Below are 25,559 nucleotides of genomic sequence, written 5' to 3' on the forward strand. Positions count from 1 at the left end.
ACATGATTGGACTTAGAATATGCAATTATAGCCCTGCCCCTGGCTTCTACCTAATAATTAGTAATGCTTTCAATTTATTATTTGGTTTATGACTCTTCAAATAATATGGTTTAAAAAACTGATCCTCACCTTTTTTTTGTTTCCAACAGTGGACCAGAACTTATACTTTCAAGATACCTATGTGTTCTATCAGTTTTCATCTGATGAATGTAGCTACTTGTACTGTGAATTTGAAAGAGAAGAAGAATGGCAAAATGGTGTCAAACTTTTACTGCAACTTGTGCCTCTCATTCCTGCCAGAGCTGGCATCTGTGAGCTGTAAGTAGAGGTTATTTTGTTCCATTGTAAAATTACTCTCACGTAGAAAATATTTACTGTGCGCTGTTCTTTAAGATCATAATCTCCCTTAAGAGGGAGTTGTTCTCTTCCCATTTCTCAGATGCAAGTTCAGAAAGGTAAAATAAATTGCTGAAAATTAAATCCAGATAATTAGAGTCTGAACTGGTGTTTAAATCCCAGAAGTTCATGCCTCTCCAGCTGCACCACTCTGTTTCTAATTTAATCATCGCTATATGAGTAGATTATCTAAATTAGGTTTAAACATGATTAGCTTACATTGGAGTAAAATAACTGACATATTATCCACTATCCAAGTCGTGACTTTCCTAAGAAAGAGCCCAGTAGACATTTCTGAAAATAAAATCTAGAAAGAACATTTGGCAAATTAAGATGTATGAATCATTATCACATGAAGATGCTGAATCACTATGTGATAAAAATGAATTAAAAATCATTAGAGAAAGTTTGGGAACAGGACTTGAGTCATGATGTGGTGATTCTGACATGCCTTTGTTTACCCAGAGCATTAATGATAAGCATATTCTAGTGTAATGAATTGCAGCTTGAAGATTTCAGCTAGTAATTTGGACACATTCAGTTTTCAATACTGTTGACTCTGTTCTATGAGATTAGCAGGGCAAGTCATGTTACCCTCCTCTCATGGGTAAGAAAGTGGGTTCAATACCTGCAAACCTAACAAAGATGACTTACTCTTGTTAGAAAATAACAGTTAATACTGAACAGTTAACACAGGCTTTTATAAAAGAAATGTGTTAGAATATTAATGAGACACTGTGCTAATAGGTTGATTGTACAGAACACAGTTTATGTCAGGAATGATCTAAATGCTTCATATTCATTATCTCATTTTCAGATGAATTATATAAGACAGTTACTATTATAATCCCTATTTTACAAGTGAGGAAACTGAGGCATAGAGGACAGGTAATCTGTCCAAGGTCACACAAGTGGTGAGTAGAGTGTTAGGGTTTGAAGCCACGTCTGTCTAGCTCTACTACACATGATTTTAACACCTGCTAGAGTGTGTTCACAGGAGTTACGGGGGTCATTCTAGCTTCTCCTTCTCAGACTTATAAACAGAAAGTATAAAAATGTTAGACTGACTCTGAAGTGACTATGAATTCACCACCACCACTGTTGATAGAGGACCTTGCAGTGATAAAGCCAAATTTTGCTATAATTCATCACTCGATTGCCTAAGTGTAGAAAATGTTCTTCAGTGAAAAATGCTTTTAATATAGGTCAGAAGTTTCCTGAGGAAAGTCAAGGAGCATTTCAATAAATAACAAGATTTCTAAGAAGGAGTGATATGCTTTTTAAGCTCAAGTGGCTGCGACTTGCTTAACTCTGTGGGACTGGCAATCCCTAGCAGTTCTTTTAACCACTTCCTGTCCTGAATGCAAGATGGAAGTATGTGCAATCCCGTGGGCGTACCCAGCTTAATGGGGCACAAGAGCAGCTGAAATAAACTTGCAGTATTCGCAATAAACTCATGATTTAGTTCAACTCTTTTCTCTGAATTGGAAAACAGATAGGAGTGCCAGTGAGCTAGATGACCTTGTAGGGAAACCATGAGTCCACTCTAGTAAAGTGAAAATACTTTAAAATTTGGTTCCAAATGTTAATTCCAAGTTACTTGCATTCTTTTGTCACACCAGTCACTGAACACAAATGTCAAGCCTCTGGACTTGAGAATCACTGTCACATGCCTTGTGTGGCAGCAGATTTTTTCTGTTGGTGTGAATATGCACTTTGGGAGTGGTTATTCCTCTGGGAGCTGTAGATCTGTCTGTCCCATATTATAAATAAGTACTAACTATAAAAAGATATTAAACCACTGCAAGTCTTTTCTGGAGAGAGAGAGGAAATATATATATATATATATATATATATATATATATATATATATATTAGAGATATAAGCAAACCTGTAAGCTATGTTGAAATGTTTTTAGCCAAATTCTGGAAAGTGAAGGTTTAGGTTATCCAGACTTGGAATAAACTATGGTCAGAGAAAAGATGCTCAGGGACATTGCCCTCTTTCATTTGTGTTATTACAGCCCTTCCTATGGTTCAGTGCATAAGACCCTATCAAATTCTGCTCAAATCTCCACTCTTTCTAACACTCATGCCACACCCATTTATTCTCTCATGCCCCTGTGGTGCCCTGTTCTTTCCTTTGCCTCTTTCCTTGTCAAATTCTACCCACCCCTCAAGGGGGAGCCCAAGTCCTACCTTGACCACAAAGCTTCCATGATGTCTCCAGTCATTGGTCTTCTTTCAGTAACTTACTACCCTTGCTGTTTGCATAAAAAATTTTTCCATTCTTCTATGCCATTGTTAGCCCTATGTTATTCTTTCTACCTTCCTGTCCATTCATTTTATCCAATCATTTTTTCCTACTGAAATGCCCTCTGATATCCTTTTAATTCATTAACTGATATTGTCTGCTCATGAGCTGAAAGCCCAGTCCTGTGGTCCTTTTAATAAAACCCTTTTGAGATATGAAGGCTAAGGTCTTCAAATGTGGATCATATTAAGGTCCTCTAATTTGCAGTCTTTTTTCTAAGTCTCTTTAAAATTATTTGAAGAAGCCACTTAATGTCTGTATGTAAACACAATTCTGTTCTGTACAAATACATTTTTAAAAGAAAAAAGTGGATTCTTTTTTTCCATTAAAAAAATATTGTTGAAACCAGGAAGGAACATGAAACTATTACAGGTTTCTAGGCTAATTTGAGGAAGCAGAATTCCTATTCTATATAAAATAACCTTTATATCCAAACTGAGTATATAATTTGAAAGAAGTGAGTGATTTGGTTGTTAAGAGTACAATCTCTGGGGGGAAAACTAATAGTCACAGTATCTTGTTCAAACTGAAAGCCAAGTCATGTTATCTAGAATGTACTTTTTTTCTAACTTTTTTTTATTGGGTTTGGGGTGGTTAGGAATGCTGAAGTAACAGTGTAGGGAAAGGTAATCTAATAATTCCTTCAGGACTAATAAAACATTTCTCTGTAACACTAACTCACTTGAGAATTTAGGCTGTGAGGAAGCTTGGCTATTTTAATTCAACCACAATTATAGCAGCTCCCAGCTTGCCAGGGGTGGGAGTGGTAGTGTTCTGAATACACCGAGTCCATGAAACTTGACTACATAAAACCATATTCTACCCATTACAGGGCAGTTAACGTTTGTGCTGCTATTAAAGGAGCTGTAGAGGATTGCTAAAATTTAACTCATGCTACACTGAGACAGATAAGGGAGAAAGTAACTTTGTTTTTCTCTAAGCAATCTGTTATTATCTATATGAGCCTCTCCCACTGGATAGCCAGAGAGAAGGAAGAGAAAGAAGCTTTATAATTGCAGTCTAATCCAATAAGCGTATTCTAAAAATGTAATTTTAAAAGTTCCTGTTGTTAGCTGTTCAGCATGTTTTGGTAAAAAGGTTCAGTCTGTCTGCACCCTCTCTGCTCCTCAGCAGTATAGCCTCTGGGTATGTGGTGGGGAGTGTGGCCTCTTGGCTCCTGTCAGGACGAGCCCTTTCCCACCCCCACCAATCTTGCCCCATGGATGGGCAGCCAGTTCCCTAGTGACCCCTGAGGTAGAACTGGGGTGTTCTTCTGGCATTTGCTGTGGAGCCTGGGGCTGGGGTAAGTGGGGTCTGTCTCTCAGCTTGATTAGTGCCTGTTGGTCCTTCCTGGCTGACGTGCCCTCCTGGAGGTCTGCTCGCATTATTGGTGCTCCTGAAGTCTGTCTGCAGCTTCCACAGACATCCCATTCAGTCACTTGACTTCTGCTAAACAGCTCCCTCTCATTGCATCCCAACTTGACTTTTCCTGATTCTAGTATTTTTTTTTTTAAAGAAAAGCCCTATTCATTGTTACTGTTTTTGAGCAGTGTACTTAATTGGATGGCATGCTAACCTTCAGATTCCTTACCAACCAACTGTAGGGAAGTTCAGTCCAGTGGGTTAAGATGAATTTCTTAGCATTCATGATTCCATATTCTAGACAGAGAAGCAGAAGGGGGCTTGAGAGGTGGAACCTTGTATACAGCAGGAAGTTAGGAAGACTGGTGGCATGTTGAGGCAGAACAAGACAGTTTGACGTGGCCGGAGGAATGGGTCACAGCCAGTGAAACTGAGACTTTGAGAGGGTGGGGAACAAGGCTCAGGTTGATTGCAGAGAGTCTGAAAATCCTTAGGGAAGCCATGTATGATCTCTACATTAAATATTAGCTATATATAGATGTTGCTGCTCAAATAAATAAAACTCTTTGTTACTTGAATTCACTGTAACATTTTTGTCATGTATGTACTTAACCAACATATACAGAGTTTATGGGTCTGTGATCTGTTTCTGTTAAAGGGGTCTCCCTACCTAGAAAGTGGGGAAGAACTGGCTCAATTTTACTAAGCTGCCCTAGCAGTGACAATAAAAATGGTAATAGTGGTAAAGTTAACACTTACATAGCACTTAAAATGTACAAAGCATCATTCTGAACATTTTACATATAAAGATTCATTTAATGCTTACAACAACAGTTGGAAGTTATTGTTCCAGTTATACAGATGAGAGAACCGAAGCAAGACAGGTTACATAACTTGCCAAAGGGACAGGCCTCTGCTTGGTGGCAGCAGTGTACAGTGAAGGTGAGCATGGAAATGACTTCTGTGATGGTGTTTTCCAACATGATATGCTTCCAAAAATAAAGAGGTATAATCTTAGATCTACTGAATTAGGAGTGGGATGGAGAAAGGAGAGATGGGTATCGGTATTTTTTATAAAGTTCTGAAAGTGAGGCTAATATACACAAAGTTTAAAATCTGTTCTATAAAGTTAGCCTTACAGAAAGATCTCTGTTAAATGATAGGAAACGTGAAAGTTAATGTAATCAGAGCTTCAATTACTACATAAAGAAGCCAGATTAATATTATTAGGACATAAACAAGATTTTATCGCCACTTGGCTGACACTTCTGAAATTCTATAAATTTAGCATCTTAAACATTTGTATCTGAAAGGGATTTCCTAGATAATTGGATTTCCTTTTCTTAATTTTTAGGTAAAGTAAAAGATTAGGGAGCAGAGGGTCTTGGAAAAGACAACCACTTGTCATGAATGCTTTATTGAGAGACTTATTCAACAGGTGTTTGCTGCCTATCAGGTTTTTGTAAAGTATTCTGCTTGGCCCTGTAAGGGATATGACCATTTGTAAATAATGTAAGGGCTTTTATGAGCCCAGCATTATTATGACAAACTTCAGAAAAAGAAAATGAATGTAAACACAGAAATCTTTCTCAACACATAGTAAATGGGATCCAGCAATATATAAAAATGAAATACATCATGAAAAAGGGGAGTTTATCTCAGGAATACAAGAAAGGTTCAATATTTGAAAATCAAATGTAATTTACCAGATTCACTCTAAAAAAGAAAAACTGTATGATAAACTCCATAGATGCATAAAAAGCATTTGAAAAAATTCAATATCCATGCATAATAAAAATTCTCAGAAAACTAGGACTATAAGGGAACTTCCTCAATCTGATAAACCCTATAGCTAACATCATACCTAACAGTGAAGGGCTGAATGCTTTTCCACTGAATGCTCCAAGATTGGGAGCAAGACTAATACATCTTCTCTTACTATTTCTCTTCAATACTAGCCAGCTCAGTAAGGCAAGATAAAGAAATAAAAGGTATAAAGATTAGAAGAAAAAAAAATAGAGCCATCTCTCTATTTTTACATGGTAGATAACATCATAGTATATGTAGGAAATCCCAGGGAATCTGCAAAAAACCTATGAAAACTAGTAAGTGGGTTTAGCAAGGGAAGATACAAGGTCAGAAGGGACAAACTCAATATACGAAATACAATTATATTTCTATGTAGAAATACTATAAAACTTACGAAATACTGTGGAAAACACTATGAAATACTTAGGTATAAATCTAAGAAAATGTGTGCAAGAGCATATGTCAAACACTTTGCACGTCTCATGAAAAAAATCAAAGAAGACTTAAATAACTAGAGAATCTATCCATGTTCATGGATTGGAAGTCCCAGTATTATTAAGATGTTAATTCTCTCCAAACTGACCTATCTTCTCAATGGCAGTTGTCTCCTGATCTGTTGGCCTCACCATACACCTGCATAATAATAAAATCTACATTTGGAAATACTGGCCTCTACATAGGCAGCGCCCTGGAGCTCAGTCTTCCAGTCATATATTTAATATCAACTCCACAGTGATGACTCCCAAAATTCAGGTCTCTTTCCCCCCTTAGCCATGCCACACTACCCTGTCACCACCACTCCCTTTAGCCTCCTTTTCCCACCTAACTTTTCCTTTTCTGCCTGATACGTGTAAGCAACATGAGAAATCCCTAGGCATCCATAATTTCTGAAATGGTGCTGGATTAACATCTTCTAATTGTGGAGATCAACTTTAGGTCTGCCATTCCTATATTCCAAACCCAACCTTTGTATTCCTGACTTTTCCTAATTAGATTCTCATTTTAGGGTCTTTGGAGAGGAAGAAATACTGGATGAGTAAGCAAACATGTTTTTAGTACTTCTCAAAAACATTTTTCATGATGGAACTTGGCATATGTTTTGTATTAGGATCATAGGTGAAGAAAATTTCCATTTATCACTTTAAGTTGTTTGTGAAAAAAAAAGCTATGAAATCAGTTGGTCTTAGGCCTGTTATTATTCATCACCCCCTCTCCCATGGAAACACTAAGTTCTTCAAAATTTCCATTGTTTACAGACAAGGCTTAGTCCAGGTGTGGGAACAGATTGCTTATCTTCAACAGAGTACATCAATATTTAGTATTACAGGAATTTTAACCAAAATTGAACTTTTAGGTCTTTTTGTGCTAGCATTTGAAATGTAGCTGTATAATTAAATATTAAGCATTAATCCCCAAATCTTCAATATAAAAAGTGAAAAAGATAACAGTAATAACTAATTTTACCCAATTTTAGATGAATATGTAACTATATACTGTGAACCCTTAATGAAACCTGACATTTAAATTTATTACTGTTTGGTGAATTTCTTTAAGTGTATCATTTTTATATCTAGATAGAAGCATATCTAGTAGCCTGGTACTATGAAAAATTGTCTTCTCTTTGAAAAGGTTAAACAGGTGTTTGTATTCATGATATCAAAGATCTTAGGAAAAATCCAATTCTCATTCTTCCACTATCCCACCTTTTCTTTTTATCATAGGAATTTGCTTTGTTAAGCAGAACAGATATGTTCAGAATATAGATGTTATGGAAAGCTACAGATGGGACAGTACTTGAGTGTCATATGGCACCGTCTTCATCCTCCTGGGGTCAGTAGGTATTAGATGTGGTAGAGATTGAGTCTGTGCCCCTTGAAGAGCATTCTCTCTTCTGGCGTCTAGGACTTGCTGGCAATGATTTCTAAGGGAGAAAAATTTCAAATCTGGCCCAGAAAATAATTCTGAAAGAGGAAGTTCCTGAATAGCCTTCCCTGCCTGACAGTCTGCAGGGATGGAACAGGGGCTGTGGGTCCCAGCCTTCCTTAGAGACTTCTTGTTCCTGCTTTCTCAGTCTCTCACCCTGTTGGCTCTTCTCCTTCAGCAAACAAATGGTTCAGTCAATCATAATAAGAAACCAAACTTCTGTTTGATTTTATATCTTGTAATTACTTCTCCATCTCATTTGCTCCATCCATCTCCTGTTGCTGTTTTACAGCCAAAGTTCATGGCCTTCAGCATAAAACCAAAACTTTAGCAGTAGGAGACGAGGCCTTGACTGGTCTGGCTTTGGCTTTATCTCTAGCCATTTCCTGCTTCCTTGTCCTGGAAATCCTGCACAGTTTCAGGGTCACTCCTTATCCTTTATCACCTTGGATGTCACTTTTCCCAAGATGCCTCTGACAATCACAGATCAGGCAAGGTGACTCTCACTTGTGTTAGCAGAGTATCTTAGAGATAAATTTTGCTGAACCCACTGAATATTTTTTTCATATATGTACATGCTGTGCATCTCCTAGTATTGTGGGATCATGCTTGAAAGATTTCTGTATAGCTTCTCTTGGTTCTGATTTATCCCACACCCTAGAATTTCATCAGCCTCTAGTGGAGGTAGTCTGAAGCCCACCCAAACAGTTGTGTTTCCCTCAAGTCCGTCCAAACCACACGGTACACAGTAGGTCAACATCAGCTTGGCTTCTGGGGATGACCGTGGGAGGTAATGGACAAACTTGCCTGACATCCCCCAAGGCCATCCTCTCCCCTGTCAGAATTCTGATTTGGAGAACAGTGTGTTTTGCACCCTCATTAAGTCCTAATCTAGAATAACTCTGTTTAATCTGAAGGTTGATGTGTGGTATATGTGTAGAAGGCACTCAGAAACAAATGAAAGCCCCTGGGATGTCGGTAAGAGCATTTAGCTGAAAGCTGACTGAAGACACATCTCATGTTGTTGGGTTCCTCTGTAATTGTGCAGTATACCTGTGCCCAGTATAATGCTGGCTCAAGGGTGCCTGAAAGGTCATGAATAACACCTCTGCTTGGTTGTCATATGCCAAATTATGTGCAGTTTTCTTGAACTACTTGACTCTAAATATTTGTCTGTTTTATGGATGCATTTAACATATCTTCCTGTAGGAACAATGTGCGTAGTGGTAGCTCTTGGCAGCCCACATATGCTATTCAATATTGCCACAGATAGACAGTAATCATGCATTTGAAAGTTGCATCAATAGACAAATGTAAAATGATATTATCTGGGTAATATTTCTATAAGAGAATACTTCCAGCTGTCCACCATGAAATACCTCATAACCTCTTCTATTGTTGAAAAGGAAGTAGAATTCTCCAACCTCCCATATGGGGGGCCTTGATTGGTCTTGAATCTTGAGGTACAAATGTTTCGGTCACTGCTTAAGGAGTGTGAGTTTTACTCTTATATAGACAGGCTTATGGCAAGCTTTATTTAAAAAAAACTTTATTGGAATAATCTCAAACCTATTCTGCTAATTCTCATCAAGGAATTCTTACTAAGAGAATTCTGGGAACCCCTGAAGGGATACCAGTTAAATCCAGGTTGCAAGAAATTATGCTGGGCCTGCCTGGTATGAAACAAATTACATTGCCCAGATAATGGCTCCTGTGTACTGCCGCCTAAAGCTCTTTATTGGAACTCAGCACCATGTGACTGTTTAGTCCTCTCTGAGCTGCGAGTTTGTGTTAGGAGACCTTCTCAGGTGGGGAACTTCCTGCTTCTCTGTTGCAATCTGAATTGTCAAACAAGTGGTGAGGTTGTAAACTAAGTCTGTACTAATTCTTTCTTAGGGGAAGATGAAGAAGTGGGGTAATCATTGTGTTGCTGTTATTTTATTAAGATACTTTCAAAGTTAACAGCTCTTTGGTATTTGATATAAGAAAGTCTCTCTTATTGGATGTTAGGGACTAGAAGTTCATTGAAAGGAAGTACTACTGCAGGGAGCTGGGATAGTGATGGAATGGCTAAGGGAAATAGCTCTTGAGTATAAGCAGGGTCTTTGAGTTGAACTGACTGTGGATAACACTAATATCTTGTGCAGGGGTTCGTAGAAGAGCATTCTTTGAAGTTTAAGTTACTCAGTTAATTTATTCAACAAGTATTTATTGAATGCCCTATTACTAGATTGTTTCTAAGTGTTGGGAATGTGACCTTGAACAAAACAGAAAGAAATCTCCTCTTTCATGGAGCCTACAGTCCAATAGGGAGGGTAACTTTATAAAACAGATTTGTGTTGGTTTAAAGTAGAAAAACTTGATGAAGAAAACTTGATGATAAAATAGGAAATGAAGGATGTAGATATGAGTCAGGAAAGGCCTCTCCAAAAAGTTGACAGAGACTTGAAGGATGTGGGGAAAACAGCAGTGTAGATGTCTGAGAGCAGTGTTCTAGATCAAGGGGACAGTCAGTGCAAAGGCCCAAGGCACAATTCTTATTCAAGGCAAACAAGTATGGCTGGAGCCTAGTGAAAAGAGTGAGAGATGTCAGCCACTGTAAAGACTTTGGCTTTGTACTAAGGGAGTTGGGGAGTCATTTCAGGATTTTGAACAGAGGAGAGACATGATCTAGTTTACATATTAATAAGACCACTCTTATTCCTGGGTCCAGGTAAGAGGTTCTGTGGCTGGGACAACAGTGGTGATAGTACAGGTGGCAAAAGTGGTCAAATGGGTGATATACCTTGGAGGTAGAGCCAGCAGAATTCCAGGATAGATACAGTATAGAGTATGAGAGAGCAGGGGTCAAGCATGGCTTCCAGCTGGAAGGGTGGGGTTGCCGTTATTTAAGGTGAAGAAGACTGTAGGGAGGGCAGGGGTTTGTTTTGTTTTCAGTGGGGGTTGGGTGGAATGAAAATGTGTCCTGTGAGTTCCTTAGGGGAACAGGACTAGAGGACTCCAGGCTAGCCATTCCTGTGTCCTCACAATGGCAGCCTTCAATATTGCAGACTTCTCAAACATATAAAGACGTTTACCCCAGCATTAGGACTCAGCACTTTTTCTTGGAGAATTACTGGGTCTGGCTTGGGCTGTTGGTATGCAGAGACCTTGAGAAGCAGCCCTGGGAATTCGTAGAGGGTAGTGCCGTTGGACCAGAGCTTCCTGCTGGCAGGAACCCTCGGGGATGGGTCTTCCTTCCTGGGGCCACTCCTTTTCTCTTCTCTGTCTTAGGTTATTTGTCACTGCCATTACCTGCTGGGTCCAGCCAGGGTTTCTTTGCTTCCCTTTGCTAACCACTGCAAGCCACACTGAAAGCTTCCGTCCTCCTCTCTTGTTCACTGAGCAGCACAGCCCCCCTAAATAATAATAGAAAAATATGCAAGCATGACAGTTGGTTCTTCTCTTTATTCTCCCTTGTCCTGTTTCACTATCTATTTGTAAGAACTTTGTCTTTACTGGGTTGCACTAATGTGTATTTACATACAAAAAATAATCAGAATTCATCTATCTCATTTTGTAAAAAAATAAAAATTGCTGGGGAATGAGAGTCTGGCATTTCTGGACATTTTGGCATGGTTGGGGAGGGGCTACTGCGACGAGGAGGCAGGAGAGTCATTAGTTGTTACCCTTCTCTCTTCTCCCTTTTCAAGCTCTCCCAGTGTCTGCCTGCTGCCCCCATTCCTGCTCTTAAGAACCTCCTTTATGCCAGACAAGTTGCAGGTGCCTGCCGGTTCAGGGGGGGCGGGGCACATTAGCAGGAAAGGAAGAGTATTTGTGAATTCTAGAGCTTTCAGTAGGCAGTGGGATTATCCCAGAAGGCTTGGAGATGAGCAGGACCAGACAGGGATTTTAGGAAGATGATCCTGGTATCTATAGGAGACTGGGCACTGGAGAAGCCAGAGATGAAGAAGTTGGTTAGAAGGTGGTTAAAATAATTTGTACAAGAGAAAGTGAGGGCCTAGACTATTAGTGAGGCTTGACAGGGAGGGAACCAAAGGAAAACAAAGGCTGAGGATGGGGAGTGAGGAGGCCCTGTGACCGGCAAAGGTGGGTGGTGCAGGAGGGAGGGACTGGCCACAGGGTGACCATGGAAACAGTGAGGGCAGGGAGCGAGAGGAGGTCAGTGCAAGTTATGTGAGTTTGAGGAGCCTGTAAGATCCCCACTTGGGTGAAAATAAAGTTCCTGTAATTGCCACCTAGAGCTACTTTGAAAACAAATGGAAAAACAAGGTGAGCTTGGGGGAGATTCTGGGGCTGAAGAAAGACTTGGAAAGTTCTGAGCATAAAGTATGGTGAGTGAGGTGATGAAAATGGGATATGGGCTTCAGGGCAGCTTTCAGGAGAACATCTCTTTGTCTTTCTTACACGTATTTCCTTTAGAAACGTTTTTGTCAAGGCACGTTTGTGCTGGAAGAATGATGAAAGGTAGTTTTGCTTTTGAGCAGGGAGTAAATTATTTGTCACTAACCCAGCAGCTGCTCAGCCATTACTCATGAAATTGCCATTATCAGTCACATACACAGAGCTTCCCTTGGAATTTTGAGTTCCTTTAGCTGTTTGCAGAAAATACATTCATGACAGAATCTGCACCAGTGTGATATACCTTGTGCCCATTAACTAATCCTTCAGGTATCCGCTGGGGTCTGAGAAACAGGAGATGGCACGACCTGCCTGAGCCTCACTACAGACACACACAGAGCGTCAGAGCCCCTGTTTAGTGCTCTTGCATCTAGGGTGTTTGGCTCTACATTTCCTGTTAGATTCGTTCAGTTACCTCAGCTTAATCAGATAAACCTGGTTTGGTGACAGGTTATAATGGGTTGCACATCTCTTCGCAGTATAACTTCTTGTCTATGGAAATCTTGTGAATAGAAAATTTTAATAAGCTCACTTTTTGAAATACTCATTATAAAGGTAATTTGCTTTTTTGGGAATATGGTTAAGTTATAATACTTAGATCCCATTGTTGTGATTGGTCAGATTATCATTTATTTTTCAAACACTTTGCTGCACAAGTAATTTGGCAATATCAGCACTACTTCATACCTGTATTGTGCAATTCTCGTACAGGCAGTAGTTTGTAATTCATTGCTCTGATTTAAAGGGTATGGCCTTTTTCTTGTAAAGGGTTTAATAACATTTATGGAAACAGAAAGTCAATGCCAGAATTGATCCGACTAGCTTTTTGCTACTTAAAGAGCTTCTTCTTAGCTCTCCTAGGAGCTGGGAGAAGCCCTCTTGCCCCACAAGGCTAGTGCTCCAGCTGGCCCATGGCAGTTTCTGAGATTGAAATCAATCAGTGGACTGCCGCTCTGGTAACGCTGCTCTACAGGGTAATTACCACCAATCTCTCTAAGTCCACAGAACGTGTTGAAAGGGAAAGCTTCTGGAAATAGATCTGGAAGAAAATTACATATATTCATTTGGCATTGGTTGAATTTTTTTTTTCTTTGACCAAATCAGGGGAAAAATGTAGTTTTATAAGATTTGTTTCAAGAAGTAGACAATTTATAATGTTAGTATATACATTTTCAGGTAAAAATGTTGTAATGAATTACATGAGAAAATTTGCCTAAACACAACAACTGATCTTATACTATGTAATGTATTATATATCTCTATAGTTAATGTAACATACACATAATTTTCTTCACTACTCAACTGGGCTATGGTCTCTTTAAAAAGACTCACGTGCTGCTTCTAGTTTTGTATTCCTCACAATTCCTGTCATAGTATTAGGCCTATAATAGACCATTTCACAATAAATCTGTTTTGGCTGAAACTCAAATGTAGTGGAAATTTCATGTTTCATATTTTCACAATTTGGATTTCATTTAGACCCAGAGGGAATTTCAGTACTTACCCACCTTATATTTGTATGTATTTATACTTTGTGCATGCCCATATTTGTAAATCTGATGTGTCAGGATTAATCTGTGGTATCATTTGGAGAACAATACTTAAAACTCAGGATTTAATTGATGTATTATAAAGAGGTTCTTGCTAATTGATTTTGAAGGAACAGATGGGTTGCAACACAGTTGTGCTCCTGTAGCATTATTAATGCCACGTTATTTGTGTGAGTACTTATACTAATGTATTAAACAATAGTGCTGTCATTGCTGTGTATTGCCCCTAACTTGGTAAATAAATTTGAGCAACCAAAGCTGACGAGTAATTCATTCTTTGTTTTTCAAAGATCTCATCAGAAAATTGAAGACTCTGAGGAAAGCAGCGATGAAATTCTTGCTCGTCTTACATCTGCGGTAAGACAATTTCCCTGCCCAGGGGCATGTAAATAATGACCCAGGGTCTTTGAAGGAAGTCGCTTTGGGTAGTGCTATAGAAAGATGCTCGTCCTATGGTGGCTCATCATGGTGGGAGGCCCAGGTCAAGACAAGTGGAGACACTGGCATTGACTTGCTATACTTTAATGCATCCTTTCCTGAAAGATCATAGATATTTCTGGTGGAAAGTTCCTGGAACCTTAGCAGATATGTAATGTCTGATTTTTTTTTTTTATGTACAGTATGACTTAACCTAGGAAAAGTTGTGACCTGCTGCACACAGGAGGAAAGACTGTTTCATTAGGGAAAAAAACTACGTCAGCCTACAAAAGGCCAAGTTGTTGGTTTTTAACGTATTAGATTGCAACATTTCCATTGTTTTTATTTTTTAAAGCAGCTAATCGAAGTTGCTAATTGCCTTGTTGGTTGAAAACTCACGCTCTTCTTCATAGAAAAAGCTAGCTATGGCTGCTAACCGGTGAGCTGCAGTTTTGGCAAGGTCTAGTAATCCTATCTCTCAGTCTTTATCCATTGGATTGGCTTTCTCATAACTTCCCTGGCCTTCCCAGAGATTTTTTAGCTCTGCTTTAACCGTGTTATTAAAATGGTACTTGCTGAAAATCATGCTGGCTTGGGTTATGTATGTGGATGAAACTGATCTTGCACAGTTTTATATACCAGGTCTTCGCATCTGGTCACAGCTCAAAGGTTAAAAGTTGCTTTTCCTATTTTTTGGAATGAAGCTTAGAAAAGTTATTTTTGACTAAATACAGGGACTGGTTTGTAAAACTTCATGTGAAATGGAATCTTGACAGCATGTTAAGAAAGAGTAATTAGCATGGCCTTTTCAGTTTATTTATTTTTAATTTAAAAATTTTCTCTTAAATGAGGTATAATTGACATACATTATACAGTTGACCCTTGAACAATGTGGGTTTGAATTGCACAGGTCCCCTTTTATGTGGATTTTTTTTTTCAATAAATATCCAGTATCTGTAATTGGATGTAAGCCAGCAGATTCTATGGGTGATGTGGTCAGTAGAAATGGAAAAATGTTGTTTGAGAATCAAACCTGAGACCTTGATATTATTAGTGTCACACTCTAACCAACTGAGCTAACTGGTCACTCTCTGGACTAAAGAGAAACACCAGGATCTGAAAGGAGCAGAGATGCTGAGGCAAGTGGTGCCAGAGAAAGGAGCAGGAAATCCTTTGTCTCTTCAAAGTGTGCCCCTCCCAGCAGGGGCCTGATCCACCTGTGGGCAAGTGTCAACTAATTCATCCTCTGCTTGCTTTCTTCTCTGTTGGACATACAATCCTAACATTTATTTTCTACATTTTTTTGCATCTAAAGTTAATGGACTCATTTTATATACTGTAGGCTATTAGTGGTTCAGTTTTTGGGGAATCAAAATTTTATGTGGATTTTCTATTGCACAGGGAGTCAGTGCCCTAACCCCCATGTGGTTCAATGATCAACTGTATTAGTTTCAGGTATACAACATAATGATTTAATATTTGTTAATATTGCAAAATGATCCCCACAATAAGCCTAGTTAACATCTGTCACCATACATATAGACTTTTTTCTTGTGATGTGAACTTTTAAGATTTACTCCTTTAGCAACTTTCAAATATACAGTACAGTGTTATTTACTGTAGTTGCCATGTTGTCATTACATCCCCATGACATTTTTTATGACTGGAAATTTGTACCTTTTGACTCTTTTCACCCATTTTGCCCACTCTTCATCCCTGTCTCTGGCAACCACCAATCTATTCTTCGTTACCTATGAGCTTGGGTTTTGTTTTTAAGATTCCACACATAAGTGAAATCATATGGTATTTGTCTTACTCTCTGACTTATTTCACATCATGCTGTCAACGTTCATCTATGTTTTAGCAAATGGCAAGATTTCATTCTTTTTTATGGCTTAATAATATTCCATTGTGTATACATACCACATTTTCTTTAGTTCCCCATTCATGGATGTGTAGATTGTTTATATATCTTGGCTATTGTGAATAATGCTGCAATGAACATAGGAATGCATATATTTTTTAAGTCAGTGTTTTCTATAGTGGCTGTACCAATTTACATGCCTACCAACAGTGCACAGGGTTCCCTTTTCTCCATATCCTCACCAACACTTGTTTTTTCTTGTCTTTTTGATGTTAGCCACTCAGACTGGTGTGAGATGAAACCTAATTGTGGTTTTGATTTGCATTTCCCAGATGATTAGTGGTGTTGAATATCTTTTCATGTACCTATTGGCCATTGTATGCCTTCTTGGGAAAAAGGTCTATTCAGATCCTCTGCCCATTTTTTAATAGAATAGTTTTTTGTAATTGAGTTGTATGAATTCTTTATCTCTTTTGGATATTAACCCCTTACTAGATAAATTATTTGCAAACCTCCCATAGGAGATTGCCTTTTCATTTTGTTAATGGTTTCCTTTGCTGTATAGAAGCTATTAGTTTGATGCAGTTCCTCTTGTTTATTTTTGCTTTTTTGCCTTTGCTTTTGATATCAAATTAAAAAAATCATCAACAAGACCAATGTCAAGGAACTTACCACCTATGTTTTTCTCTAGGAGTTTTATGGTTTCAAGTCTTACATGTAAGTCTTTAATCCATTTTGAGTTAATTTTTGTGTGCAGTTTGAGATACTGGACTAGTTTCATTCTTTTGCCTATTGTTTTCCCAGCACCACTTATTAAAGATACTGTCCTTTCCCCTTTGTTCCTTTGTTGTAAAGTAACTGACTGTATATGTATGGGTTTATTTCTGGGCTCTCTTTTTGTTCTGTTGACCTATGTGACTTTTTATTGCCAATACTATAGTGTTTTGATTACTACAGCTTGGTAATATGGTTTGAAATCAGGCAGTGTAATGCATCCAGTTTGTCTTTCTCAAGATTTCTTTGGCTATTCAGGGTCTTTTGTAGTTCCATATAAATTTTAGGATTGTTTGTTCTATTTCTGTGAAAAATGTCATTGAAATTTGGTAAGGATTGCATGGAATTTGGTAAGGATTGCATTGAATTTGTAGATTGTGCAGTTTAAAATATTGACCAAAGAGGAGTGCTTATTGTGTGCAAAATCATAATAGCTGTCTGTTTTTTAAAAAACCACTCATTATGTACCAGATATGATGTTAAACATTATGTGTGTGTGTACATGCAAACATACATACACATTCTTTACAACAGTGCTATGAATTAGGTGGCATTATCTGTATTTTGTACATATGAAAGTTTGTGGAGGTTAAGTAACTTGCCCAAGGTCACCCATCTAGAAAGGAAAAAAAACAGGATCTAAACTGAGAATTTACTACTTCCTAATCATGTTCTCTTAACTACTATGCTTCATTTTTTCATAATGCAGTATAGTTATTGGGATAATTTCAGAAGTGGGAAAGATACATACAATGCAGCTCCTACAGCCATATCAGGAAGACAAGTATACTTAGAAAGTTAGCATAAAAAGTGATTGTCAATTGAGCATCAAAAATATTGGCATATAGATAGCAAATTCATGAACAGTAACAGAAAGGTTCATTGAAGAGACTGTACTTGAACCACCATTGAAAGCAGTTAGAATTTGGACAGGTGAATTCTCTTAAGTAACCCCTCTAGCTGTAGGGTTTATGGTGTACAGACAGAGAAATGAAAAAGTGCAATTGGGAAATAGTGAGAAGACATACCTGGTTAGGGAAGGTCTGTGTTAAGAAAACTGGAAGATTTTTTGAACAACCTATGAATATGATGAAGTAGATTATTAAGAAAGAAGATGACTGAATGGATTAAAGACAGAACTGTGAGACTTGAGATAGAAATCTCCTCCCAAAACCACATATAATATGAAAATATAGCAAATACAACTAATCCTGAAAGAATGACAGGAAAGACAACAACTGTCTGCCTACATTTGGGGAAAAGAGAAGATCTCATGGAAAAGGGTAAAGTAGCAAAGTTGTGATCTGGCAGTACCCAAACCCTTCCCCCACCCCAGCTCACTGGCAGGTGGAAGAGAAATGGAGCAGGGAGAGGGTGGAGGCCTAAGACTACTGAATACCCAGCCCTGGAGATCTGCTCTGGGAGCACAAACCTACTTTACGTGGTGCTCTGGAGGTTAGTGGGGTTGAAAAGCTAAGACAGGCAAAATCATAATAGCCATCATAGAGACTGAGATTCCAGCCGGTTGTGGAAAGCAGGGATCCACATCTAGCAGCTCTGGGACAAAAGAAGGCGGGCACTCTGAGAGACTTCCCAACAGTGAGAGGGCTGCTAAGGGGGCAAGGAGTACACAGAGTTTGTTGCTCAGGAGAAAGGTCAGGTGGACAAAATTGTCCTGGTGCACTCAGCCCAGTAGGTTGGGAACTTTCAGTAGCTTCAGGCACTCCAACCCCATGGTGGACAACTCAACACTGAGACCACCTACTGAAATATACAGCCTGCTGCTCCTTCCTCCTGGCTGGCACCAGCTCACAAGCCTGATGCCCCCTGGCATTGCACCAGGCCAGCCAGAGGGCAGCCCTGCCTATGGCAGCTAGAGGGGCATAGCATATATGCTGCTCCCTGCATGCTCAGCCTGCTGGCCCTGGCAGTGAAGGCAGGCACTGCTGCTGGGAAGGAGGAAAGAGCTCTTTTCTCCAGGCAGGCAACAGCACCCCTTGCCTGCGACCTCCGCCATCACTCCAGGTGCTGAGCAGCTCCAGAGAGTAGTGCTTCTGGGCACTAGAAAGCGCCACATACAAATATGAAACGTCAAAAGCACCTGGTACAAACCCAAATCCCACAAACAGCAGAAAGAGGGCCAAATGAAACTGAAATCACCAATCTTCCTGAGAAATATTTCAAAATAAAAATCATAAACATGCTCACAGAGCTACAGAAAAATATTTAAGACATCAAAGAGGAATTCAAGAAAGAGACAGAAACTTTGAAAAATACAGTATCCAAAATGAAACATACAATGGAGGGATGTAAAAGCAGATTAGATGAGGTAGAGGAGACAGTAAATGAAATAAAAATTAGAGAACAGGAATACAAAGAAGCTGAGACATAGAGAGAAAAAAGACTCTAGGAATGAAAGAATATTAAGAGAACTGTGTGACAAATCCAAATGGAACAATATTCACATTAAAGGGGAACCAGAAGAAGAGAGAGAAAAAGGATTAGAAAGTGTCTTTGAGGAAATAATTGCTGAAAACTTCCCCAATCTGAGGAAGAAGATAGTCGCTCAAGCCATGGAGGTGCACAGATCTCCCAACACAAGGGACCCAAGGAAGACAACATCAAGACATATAATAATTAAAATGGCAAAGATCAAAGACAAGAACAGAGTATTAAAAGCAGCCAGAGAGAGAAAAAAGATCACATACAAAGGAAAACACATCAGGCTATCATCAAACTTGTCCGCAGAAACATTACAGGCTAGAAGGGAGCGGCATGATGTATTTAATGCAATGAAACAGAAGGGCCTCCAATCAAGAATACTCTACCCAGGAAGATTATCATTTAAATTTGAAGCAGGGATTAAACAATTTCTGCTGAGAGAATTTATCCCCTACAGACTGTCTCTACAGTGTATTTTGGATGGACTACTCTAAAGGAAGTGCTCCTAAGGCTAAATAGCTGTCACCAGAGAAAACAAAGCAACAGTAAAGGTAGTAAACCAGTTAATTACTAAGCAAATGCAAAATTTTATCTGGTACCCCAAAAGTCAGTCAAGAGATACACAAAGAGTACAGAATATAACACCTAATATATAAAGAATGGATGAGGAAGAAAAAGAAGATAGGGGAAAAAAGAACCTTTAGATTGTGTTTGAAATAGCGTACTAAGAGTTAAGTTAGACTGTTAGATAGTGAAGAAGCTAGCCTTGAACTTTGGTAAACACAAATCTAAAGCATGCAATGGCAATGAGTACATATCTGTCAATAATTACCCTAAATGTAAATGGACTGAATGCACCAATCAAAAGATATAGAGTTACAGAATGGATAAAAAAACAAGACCCATCTATATGCTGCCTAGAAGAGACTCACTTTAAACCCAAAGACATACACAGACTCAAAGTGAAGGGATGGAAGAAGATATTTCATGCAACTAATAGGGAGAAAAAACAGGAGTTGCAGTACTTGTATCAGACAAAATAGACTTCAAAACAAAGAAAGTAACAAGAGACAAGGACATTACATAATGATAAAGGGGTCAGTCCAACAAGAGGTTATAACCATTATAAATATCTATGTGCCCAACACAGGAGCACCTACATACGTGAAACAAATACTAACAATAAAAAGGGGAGATAAAATGCAATACACTCATTTTAGCAGACTCCAACACACAACTCAATCCAAAGGACAGATCAACCAGACAAAATAAATAAGGAGACAGAGGCACTGAAGAACACATTAGAACACATGGACCTAACGGACACCTACAGAACAATCCACCCAAAAGCAGCCGGAAACACATTCTTCTCAAGTGCACATGGAACATTTTCAAGAAAAGATCACGTACTAGCCACAAAAGGAGCCTCAGAAATTCAGAAGGATTGAAATTGTACCAACCAGCTTTTCAGGCCACAAAGGTATAAAACTAGAAATAAATTATGTGAAGAATACAAAAAGCCCTCAAACACATGGAAGCTTAACAACATGCTACTAAATAATCAATGGATCAATAACCAAATAAAAACAGAGATTAAGCAGTATATGGAGACAAATGAAAACAGTAACACTGCAAAATCTGTGGAATACAGCGAAGGCTATGCTAAGACGGAAGTATACTGCAATACAGGCCTACCTCAGGAAAGAAGAAAAATCCCATATGAACAGTCTAAACTCATAATTAATGAAACTAGAAAAAGAAGAACAAATAAGGCCCAAAGTCAGTAGAAGGAGGGACATAATAAACATCAAAGTGGAAATAAATAAAATTGAGAAGAATAAAATAATAGAAATTATCAATGAAACCAGTAGCTGGTTCATTGAGAAAATAAACAAAATAGATAAATCCCTAGCCAGACTTATCAAGTAAAAACAGAGAATCTGCACACATAAATAGACTCAAAAATGAGAATGGGAAAATCACTATGGACACCACAGAAATACAAAGAATTATTAGAGAATACTATGAAAAATTATATGCTAACAAATTGGATAACTTAGAAGAAATGGACAACTTTCTAGAAAAATACAACCTTCTAGGACTAACCCAAGAAGAAACAGAAAATATGAATAGACCAATTACCAGCAATGAAATTGAATTGATAATCAAAAAGCTACCTAAGAACAAAACCCCTGGAACAGATGGCTTCACCGCTGAATTTTATCAAACATTTAGTGAAGACCTAATACCCATTCTCCTTAAACTTTTCCAAAAAATAGAAGACGAGGGAATACTTCCAAACTCATTCTATGAGGCTAGCATCACTCTAATACCAAAACCAGGCAAAGACACCACAAAAAAAGAAAATTACAGACCAATATCCATGATGAACATAGATGCAAAAATACTCAACAAAATATTAGCAAATCAAATTAAAAAATGCATCAAAAAGATTATCCAGCATATCAAGTGGGATTTCTTCCATGGGTGCAAGGATATTACAGTATTTGAAAATCCATCAACATCATACACCACATGAACAAAAAGGACAAAAATCACATGAGCATCTCCATTGATGCTGAAAAAGCATTTGATGAAATTCAACATCCATTCATGATGAAAACTCTCAACAAAATGTATATAGAGGGCAGGTACTTCAACATAGTAAAGGCCATATATGACAAACCCACAGCCAACATCATACTTAACAGCAAGAAGCTGAAAGCTTTTCACCTAAGATCAGGAACAAGACAGGGATGCCCACTCTCCCAACTTTTATTCAACATACTACTGGAGGTTCGAGCCATGGCAATCAGACAACACAAAGAAATAAAAGGCATCCAGAATGGTATGGAAGTTTAACAGTTACTGTTTGCAGATGATATGATATTGTACATGAAAAACCTAAAGAATCCACTCCAAAACTAACTGAATTCAAAATTGCAGAATACAAAATTAATATACAGAAATCTGTTTTATTCCTATATACTAGTGATGAACTAGCAGAAAGAGAAATCAGGAAAACAATTCCATTCACAATTGCATCAAAATTAAATATGTAGGTATAAACCTAACCAAGGAGGTGAAAGACCTATACCCTGAAAAGTACAAGACACTCTTGAGAGAAATTAAAGAAGACACCAATAAATGGAAATACATTCCATGCTCATGGATAGGAAGGATTAATATTGTCAAAATGGCCATCCTGCCTAAAGCAATCTACAGAGTCAATGCAATCCCTATCAAAATACCAACAGCATTCTTCAATGAACTAGAACAAATAGCTCTAAAATTCATATGAACCACAAAAGACCCTGAATAGCCAAAGGAATACTGAGAAGGAAGAATAAAGCTGGGGGGATTATGCTCCCCAACTTCAAGCTCTACTACAAAGCCACAGGAATCAAGACAATTTGGTATTGGCACAAGAACAGATCCATAGATCAGTGGAACAGAATAGAGAGCCCAGATATAAACCTATACATCATAGGGCCAATATGATAAAGGAGCCATGGACATACAATGGGGAAATGACAGCCTCTTCAACAACTGGTGTTGGCAAAACTGGACAGCTACATGTCAGAGAATGAAACTGGATTATTGTCTAACTCCATACACAAAACTTATCTCAAAATGGATCAAAGTCCTGAATGTAACTCGTGAAACCATAAAGCTCTTAGAAAAAAACATAGGCAAAAATCTCTTGAATATAAACATGAGCATCTTTTTCCTGAAGGCATCTCCTCAAGGTAAGGGAAACGAAAGCATAAATGAAGAAATGGGAATGCATCAAACTAAAAAGCTTCTGTACAGCAAAGGTCATCATCAATAGAACAAAAAAGCATCCTGCAGTATGGGAGAATATATTCACAAATGACAGATCCGATACGGGGTTAATCCGATAATCCAAAATATATAAGGAACTCACACAACTCAACACCCAAAAACCAAATAACCCAATTAAAAAATGGGTGGAGGATATGAACAGACACTTCTGCAAAGAAGAAATTCCGATGGCCAACAGGCACATGAAATGATGCTCCACGTTGCTAATCATCAGGGAAATGCAAATTAAAACCACAATGAGCTATCACCTCACATCAGTTAGGATGGCCAACATCAAAAAGAAAGCAACAGCAAATGCTGGTGAAGATGTGGAGAAAGGAGAACCCTCCTCCATTGCTGGTGGGAATGTAAATTAGTTCAACCATTTTGGAAAGCAATATGGAGGTTACTCAAAAAACTAAAAGTAGAAATACCATTTGATCCAGGAATTTCACTCCTAGGAATTTACCCAAAGAAAACAACATCCCAGATTTAAAAAGACTTATGCACTCCTATTTTATCACAGCACTGTTTACAATAGTTAAGATATAAGTGTCTATCAGTAGATGAATGAATAAAGAAGATGTGGTACATATACACAATGGAATATTATTCAACCATATCAAGAAGACAAATTGTACCATTTGCAACAACATGGATGGAGCTAGAGGGTATTATGCTCAGTGCAATAAGCCAGGTGGAGAAAGACAAGCACCAAATAATTTCCCTCATTTTTGGTGTATAACAACAAAGCAAAACAGAAGGAACAAAACAGCAGCAGACTCACAGACTCCAGGAAGGGACTAATGGTTACCAAAGGGAAGGGATGAAGGAGGGCAGGTGGGGAGGGAGGGAGAAGGGGGTTGAAGGACATTATGATTGACACACATGGTGTGGGTGGGTCACAGGAAAGACAGTGTAGTACAGAGAAGACAAGCAGTGACTCTGTGGCATCTTACTACACTGATGGACAGTGACTACAAATGGGGTGGGGGGGGACTTGATAATATGGGTGAATGTAGTAACCACAATGTTGATCATGTGAAACCTTCGTAAGAGTGTATATCAATGATGCCTTAATAAAAAAAAAAAGATGAGTTGGAAGTGGGGAGACCGATTAAGATGCTGACGTCAACCTAATTTACGCTTTTTGTGGGAACCAGAAGAAAAATGAATTCAAAACCGAGCACAAAGAATTTTTTTAAAAAAATCAGTAGGACTGGGTACAAGTAGAGGAGGAGCCAGATGAATAAGGTTCTAAACTTGCATGAATAGAAAAGTAAGGATACTTTTAGGAAGTTGAGTAAAATATGTGGAGGGAGAGATGATGTATTTTTGGACTTATTGAGTTTGAAGAGGTAGAAACATAAAAATATTCAGGAAACACCCGGAGACATGAATCTGGAACTCAGAGAGGTCAGGAATGAAGTTATGGGAACCTGTCACAGATAGGTGTTGATTGGAAAGCAGAGTAGAAGAGGGAGTCTTGGGAGCTCCTGCAGTCAGAGGGCAGGAGGAACTGGTAGGATGGTGAGTGGAAGTGGAAATAACTGAACAGTTTATTCCATGAAAGTCAAATTCAAGAGAGCCTCTTGAAAGGAGGAATGGACAGCAGAGTGTTTGCTATATATTTGGTTGAAATGATCTTCCTGGGAAAATCTCTAAGCTAAAAGACTGAATAAATTGAGGGAAGGTGCTGGAGTAGTGGTATTTAGGAATTTAAATAAAGGGCAGAGGAGAAAATGTCATCTCTCAAGATGAAAATATCATCAATTAGTTGATGGCTGATTGGTCAGAAACAGTGAAAATATCATTGAACTGAGATTGAGGACCTTAATTCTTAATTCTTCCAACAATGTGCCCTTGGCCAAGTTGAGTGGTTGGACTAGTCAAAACCTTAATTCTAAAATTCCTTCATTCATTGTATATGCATTTATGAAGGTTGTGCTTTAGCTTTCCACAGTGCAGTCATGCCTTTTGGTAATGGTATGAAAACTTTGTTAACTAGGTGTGAGCATCACACTTCAGAAGACAGATACTTACATACATCACTCAAATAACAGTGCTCATCTACTATGACCCCTAAATGCATTATAGGAAAGTGAAGGTGACATCCAAAATGCAGAGTTACTAAGTGTACTTTTCAAGGTCTGTGTTGTTTGGGGGGCACAGTGGTCTCCAGCAGTACAATTTATCATGCTGTCTTGTTTGCTTACCTCTTTTTGTTCAAACTTGGGAGCTTTATATGGCTGGCTTGAAAAAATTCCTCTTTTCTTTAACCCCTAGTTAGTCCCAGCTTCCTTAACTCCAAAACCTTAGTCCCAGCTCAGGTTAATCAGGTAAAAGGTATGTCACCTAAGAAAATAGTACCTGAAACTCTACCCTGGAGGAAACACAAGTACATTTTCATATTGAAGGAACGTGAGAAGACAGGGTATGTGTAGAAACAAAAATATTGATAATTCAGTCAGATTTACAAATT

The 25,559-nt window shown here is 38.4% G+C and overlaps 1 protein-coding gene across 3 annotated transcripts in view; it reads left to right on the plus strand.

Moving 5' to 3' along the window:
* The window catches only part of RAPGEF5 (Rap guanine nucleotide exchange factor 5), a 220,878-nt gene that overhangs the window by 54,376 nt on the left and 140,943 nt on the right, over positions 1 to 25,559 (plus strand). For all 3 annotated transcript variants that reach the window (XM_037022017.2, XM_037022027.2, XM_073238710.1), the window contains exons 5-6: positions 150 to 318; positions 14,046 to 14,112. In XM_037022017.2, coding sequence (XP_036877912.2) covers positions 150 to 318; positions 14,046 to 14,112 — 236 coding nt within the window. The remainder of the gene's footprint in view (positions 1 to 149; positions 319 to 14,045; positions 14,113 to 25,559) is intronic.

Source organism: Manis javanica, chromosome 6 (genome assembly GCF_040802235.1).
Source record: "Manis javanica isolate MJ-LG chromosome 6, MJ_LKY, whole genome shotgun sequence".
In the NCBI taxonomy this organism is placed as follows: domain Eukaryota; kingdom Metazoa; phylum Chordata; class Mammalia; order Pholidota; family Manidae; genus Manis; species Manis javanica.